At 34.8% G+C, this 6,574-nt stretch overlaps 1 protein-coding gene across 1 annotated transcript; it reads left to right on the top strand.

The window, feature by feature from the left end:
• The first annotated feature begins 4,223 nt into the window (after positions 1 to 4,223).
• Positions 4,224 to 5,379, top strand: LOC125842913 (EG45-like domain containing protein). The gene is made up of 2 exons (XM_049522192.1): positions 4,224 to 4,329; positions 5,087 to 5,379. The coding sequence occupies exons 1-2, from the start codon at positions 4,224 to 4,226 to the stop codon at positions 5,377 to 5,379; spliced, it is 399 nt and encodes a 132-aa protein (XP_049378149.1).
• The last annotated feature ends 1,195 nt before the right edge of the window (positions 5,380 to 6,574 follow it).

The raw sequence follows: 6,574 nt of genomic DNA, 5'->3' as shown, positions 1-6,574 counted from the left end.
TGCCGCATGAAGACCAGCCTATGCCTTACCCCACTCACTCTCTCAAGTTGAGTGTTAGGATGTGGGACTAGGGATCACCCTCTCGGGCTGAACCTCATGTCGATCCACTCCTTAGGCCATCAGTCTAGCAGTCTTGGTTTCACGACCTCTCTCTTGAGCAGGCCGAAAACACATGGGTGGGCTTGTAGTTGCAGCTACAAACCCATTAAATTTGACCACAACTACTAGGTGAAATCACCATTAAACTAGATTTAATCTATCAACAAGCAAGACCCAACAATAATATTAACCCACATTCGCTAAATCACACCCCAAGAATGGGGGGTTTTAGCCACACATCAAGAGATAGAAATTTATATCTAAATGAGCTTACATTCAAATGGGTATGAAGATTTAAGTCTTGTTCCAGGCCAAGAATGAAGAAATCAAGAGACCCAAGTCCAAATCCTTCGAGCTGAAACCCTTTTCTTCTTCAAGTTTCCAAAACCCTCTCAAACTCAAAGAAAAATAAAAAGTACTATTCTATATGAAAATTATAATATTTTTTTTCACACTAAAAATCTGACACTAAGCTATAACTCTCCACGAGTATTTATAGTTTTCAAAATTCTGTGCTGCAGCGGACCATTCAACGACATTAGTCAGAATCACCGATCAACTCGGTAATTCTCCCTTTGGTGTAGTTCATCGCCGTTTTGCACCAACCTTAGGCATCGTCATGCTCTGGGTCATTGGGCGACATAGTACTGCTTCGCAGAACATCTCGGCGATGCACCGACTGCTCTTTTATTCTGCTGACTTGATCCTTTCCTTCAGGGCTCAGCACACTGGAACAAAAGGTGAAGTGAGACCCTTCGACGACTCACCAAGTGGACTCGGCGATCCTCAGGCCTTTATTTCTTCGTTCTTTTCATCTTTTTCGTTCCTTTTTGCGATGTAGTGTCCATGCTTTCCTAAAAACTTCACATACCTGAAACTTAAGGGTTTTCATCAGATATTAAGATAAAATAAGTATTTAAGGACACAATTCCTATAAAAATATATCCCTAAATGAGTCCAATTTGTGGACTCATCACTTTTCTGTGTGTGTGGGCTACTCTAGGCATAAAATTGAGTTCTATTTTGGGACACATGCTCGGGTAGTCGATTAGGACCTATTGGTGGAGTCAATTTTGGAATTCTCAATGCGGGTCCACATTCCTATTTTTGACTCGATTTTAGGTCTGTTTCAAATTACGGCGATTTTAGTGTCAAAATGTATGTACTACGTTGTGATCGATAATTTGATAGTGTGGCAGTATTTTGAGGCATTTCAGATGCAGAGAACTCATGTGCGGTGGATTTGGAGCGCTCATGATTGGCTTTGAGGTAGGCTTTGATCTACTTTCTTGATTGATCTTCTTAGATAATGCCTAGTATAGATTTCATGTAATCTTGGATGGTATTTGCGGGTATCTATATTTCCTCTTGTTATTCCACCTTTTCTTGATTCGGTTGGAGCCTTAGGCTTAGTATAGGTGTTGGGATCCTTAGTTTAGGCTTGTAGCTTTGATTGAGGTGTAAAAGAGCTTGTTTATTCTTATTAGGATGGGTACTTTATGGCCTTAGACTAGGTTGGACCTTAGGTGCTTTAGATTGTGCTTTACCACCCCCGTGGTTAGGATTTGCTCCCTAGAGGGCTTGTATTGAGTCGTTCTCCTTGCGTTGGTGCTTGTGACCTTGGTGGCTTATTGTAGCCATGGATTGTTCCTAGCTATGTTGCTCAGGGACTGGAGCAGTATGTTTGGGGTAGGGTGTCGTCCATAGAGTTAGTTCCCCTCTTTGTTAATTTGAGACCACTCATTTGGTCCTTTTGCTTGTTGTTTAGTAGTAAATATGTTATATTTTTATTGTGTTCGATTATATTGTTGAACCCGAGGATGTATGCGAGGAATATTTGGATCCCAGGTTAGTACTCAGCTCTGTATTTTGGTTGATTGTATAATTATTTGACTTGAGTGCCTTGTTTAAATGTTGGTGATGACGTGCATTGTATTGTTCATTCATTCTCATGGGTTTTTGTGGTAGACTCCTAGTTCATACATTGGCATCATGATGAACTATTGTTTTACTAGGTTTTTATTTTAAACTGATTTTAACGGGAGTCGTACCACCTATACCACTTGATTTACTAGCGGCGTTTGGGACGTGCTCCTTTCCTACTTTAGATTTTAGAGGTATTTGGGATGCACTCGATTTTACTTGACGCCTTTTCTTGTATGATCCTTGGCTACTTTGAGATCCTATTTGGAGTCGAAACACCCCTGGGTCACTCTTATTATCTGGGCTAGGACTAGACTCACTGGCTGGGCGGCTTGGAATGATTTTTCACTCTTGCTAGCTGGGCTGGGAGTTGACTGTGGTCGTGATTAGTTGGGTTGGGAGCCTCGTTTCCACTTCTTGGGTTCGGTTTTGTGGCACTTCCTTGATGTTCCCATCACATTCATATGCATTGCATGTCACCGGTATACGTGGTTATTGATTGTACCCTCTGGTTTATGGGGGCCGATTGGGTTGTGTTTTGTTGTTGGTACCTTTCGGGCGTATGGGGTCCGGCTAGGTTGTTGTTTGACTATATTATACTTCCCTTGTAGATTGCAGTTTGAGTTATCGTCATTGATTTGGAGTCGCACGGAGCAACTTGGAGCTTCGGAGATTAGGGTGAGCTCTTGGCATCCGGAGCTACTGGTTTTCATCTATTTTGGCTAGACTTAGTTTTTATGTTGTATTAAGAGACAACCTGTACTTATGTTGTATTTGTAGAAGCCTTGTACTATTATTTTGGGTTAGATGCTCAATATTGACTGATGCCAGGTCTTTTGATGGTTAGTGTATTTCAGCTAATTACCCTTTCTTCTCTTATTGTAAGCTTTATGCTTTTGTTGTTGACTTCTACTTGGTAGCCCGTTGCTTATGGCTTCCGGCTAAGGGTTAGGCTACCTACTGGTGAGGTGTAATAGGTGTCATCATAATCTGAGAAATTGAATCGTGACAATAAGTCCATCAGTAGTCATTCAAGTGAAGCAATCGACAATCAAATGACCATAAAAAGTTAATATACATTTGGTAGTCATAATAAGAAGCGGATACAAGTTCTTTTTAAGTACGAATAGCAATTTCAATTGATGTACCGATCTTGAATCTAACCTCAACTCACAACAAAGATTCACCACTAATGATTAAGATCTTCTACTTCTTTTCTATTTGCAAATTCATAGAAATTGTATCATTATTGCATAAAACACAAGTAGGCGTGAGTGAGTGACACCCACACTAACCTTCATGTCGATGGTCAGCTCTGGCAGACAATAGTGGGCTAAGGAGACATAGGAGAGGAGAGAGTCATCTACCATAAAACATAATATAAATGAAAAACGAAGGGTGAAAATTTAGGATTTGTCTGTAACTTATTATTATTTTGGGCCTAAAAGCGTATTTAGGGTCATATAGTTCAAAGTGGAGCAATTTAAATTGTGGTAGTCACACGATGTCATTTTCAATTATTTTAACCAATCATATTTTTTTCATCTGAATAATTTAGAAACAATATTCTCTAGCTTTATTTAATTGTACAATTGACCCTTCGAAAGAGTTGATTTTTAATTTGATATTTCAAAATGGTTGACCTTTAATTTTTGTCTTTGTCAACCAAACATATGCCTAACAGAGTATAAGTCTTTTAAAAGCACATATCATAACTTATGAGATATTATAAATATAAAATTATAAATTTATATCCCCGCGAAAATAGTATGTACCTTAAAAAATAAAAAATTAAACACTAAAACAAAATAGGGAAATAATTGAACCAAATAATTATATTATGTTGTTTGTACCTACTTGCTAGACAAACTTAAATTTTGCCATTCTTAAAAAGAATTAATTAATGAACATATTCTAAAAGAGGGGTGAAGTAAAATATGATAAAATGTTAGTGGAGAAATCTTATTGTTGGTAATGCAAAGGTGTATCATGACAAAATCCTAATGATTTACCTCATGCTCATCTAGAAGTTTAAAAAATATTATCGAAATAATATTAATTTAGGTCAAAATTTTACACGCATGAACAAATTTTGGTTCACACCTACTATTCAACTACTATAAATTGGCATGGTTAGCAAAGTATAAACGTACATAAATTGTCTTGAAAAATACAATATTCAGAATATGAGTGTTCATATCATGAGAATTGTAAACATAGGTGTCATGATGAGCTTATTGTTGCTTGAAGTTAGTCTAGTCCTTGGGGATATAGGCACTGCAACATCTTATCATCCTCCTTATACACGTAATTACTCTTCTTCCTAATTACTATTATGCTAATGTTGAAACTATTGCTATTATATATAATAAGATTAATATATTTATATCAATTACTGACTTTAAATCTTGAATTTGCATCTAATTATACAGGTGATATATTCATAGTAAGTCTATTTAATACTCCTTGTGTTTCAATCCTTATTTAAATACTGGCCAACTAATGCAACACTTACATATTTTTATCCCCTCTGGGTTTTTTTTTCTTTTAAATAGGAAATATTACTACTTCCTCTGTTTTTAAAAAAATTATCGATTTTTCTATTTAGTCTGTTTAAAAAAGAATGACTTCTTTCTTTTTCTTTCTGGTAACACTTTATAATTTCAACTTTTCACGTGACATGTTGAAGGCCACAAGATTAAAAAACATTTTGATATATTTGACATAATTTAATTTAGGACCACAAAATTGAAATATCACTTTTATTTTCTTAAACTCCATGCCAAGTCCAACTATACTACAACAAAAACACCTTTTAGCGGCAATAAATATACCCAATTCACATAGAAGACTAAAGTCTTAATTTACCGACATTAATTAATTGTCATTGAATTCAATGTCACTAAAATTTTTAGGAATATTTACAAAGAGTGTTAAATTGCCGCTAAAAAAGTATATATTTAGCGGCAATTCGTTATTTAATTACCGCTAAAAATCATTTTTGGTGTAGTGCTAAGTCATTTTTTTTTAAAGTTGATGGAAGTATAATTGTTATGATTTTCAGCAACAAGATGCAATGGGAACAGAGCAGATCAGTTTCCATCAGGTAATTTGTTTGTGGCAGTAAGTGAAGGGCTATGGGATAACGGGGCAGCGTGTGGGCGGCGTTACAGACTGAGATGCTTAAGTGGAAGTGGTTATAGGCCATGCAAGGGTGGCACTATTGATGTTAGGGTGGTCGATTACTGCAATAAACGCCCATGCCCATCAACCATTGCTCTCTCAGCTGATGCTTTTTCACAAATATCTCCTACTCCTAAGTCGAAAATTAACATCGAATACATCCAGTACGTTTAACGCAAATTATTAGTTTCATTTTTGAAATATTGACAGCCTTAAAAACACTATTCTGCTTAACTAACTAAACTTAAATACACTCAATCTTGTAACATAAGAGATATATACATCCTTAAATTCTCGTTAAAGTTACGGATGTTTCAACACTTTTCTTGATTTTTTATTTATTTAAAGTCTCATGCTTCTACAAAAGTTCGAGACCACTTGCTATATCACGTGGCAGATCATTAGAGTGTTAAAATTTAGTTGGTTAGGTAAAGGGATACTTTTAAGATTATCAATAGTTCAGAAACAAAACTTCAAAAAGGGGTTTCAATGTATCTATTTAATTTTCTATATGCTTTTGTGTTTTTCTTGTGTCATTTTTCTAAACAAGGTTTTCATGGTTTATTTGTAGGATTTAGTAAGAAGAATTGCTGCGGCTTTTTTTTCCAGCTTATCATTATTGATGATAAGATTTTGGAGTTAGTTTACAAGAAACTGATGAAGCATAGAAGAGAGGATAGCTGCTTAACATATATCATATATGTGGCAACTATATAATATAAAAGTTATAGCGGAAAATGGAAATAGCCTTTTACAAAAATGTAAATTTAAATCGAATACATTCAGTATGTTCTCGATCATTAAATTTGACGCCATCATTTATTTTTCTACGTATATTGTATTCTTTTGTGTCATTTTTCTGAACAAGGTTTATTTGAAGGATTTAGTACAAGAAACTGAAGCATATATACAAGTGAGGATGGCTGCTAAACATATGTGGCAACTATATAAAGTTCTTAGCGGAAATAGCCTCTTACGGAATTTTTTACGAAAATAAATTATTATTTAAATTAATTCACTAAAATAATACATTTTTTAATCAAATGTGCTTCAGGATAACGAATGTAAAACGTTATTGACAGTAATATTTTATGTTTGTTTATTCCATCATTTTTTTTTTTGTCATTGAATTTTTTGAATAAAATAAAGCATAAAATGTTACTGTGAAACAAGTTGTTTATACTAATTTTGTAAAATTTCAAAAAAAAAAAAACACGCACTATTTCAGTAAATTGATTTAGATAATGACTTACTTTGATCGAAAATTCCCTCAAACGAAAATGTAAAGTTAGGGATGCCAAAATATAAAGAAGTTAAATTGTGTGGAAATCAACAAGTATCAATATATAATATATATACATAAAAAAGT

The sequence above is a fragment of the Solanum stenotomum genome, chromosome 10 (genome assembly GCF_019186545.1).
Source record: "Solanum stenotomum isolate F172 chromosome 10, ASM1918654v1, whole genome shotgun sequence".
Classification (NCBI taxonomy): Eukaryota; Viridiplantae; Streptophyta; class Magnoliopsida; order Solanales; family Solanaceae; genus Solanum; species Solanum stenotomum.
The sequence above is the reverse complement of the archived record's forward strand: the minus strand, read 5'-3'. Positions and strand labels throughout refer to the sequence as shown.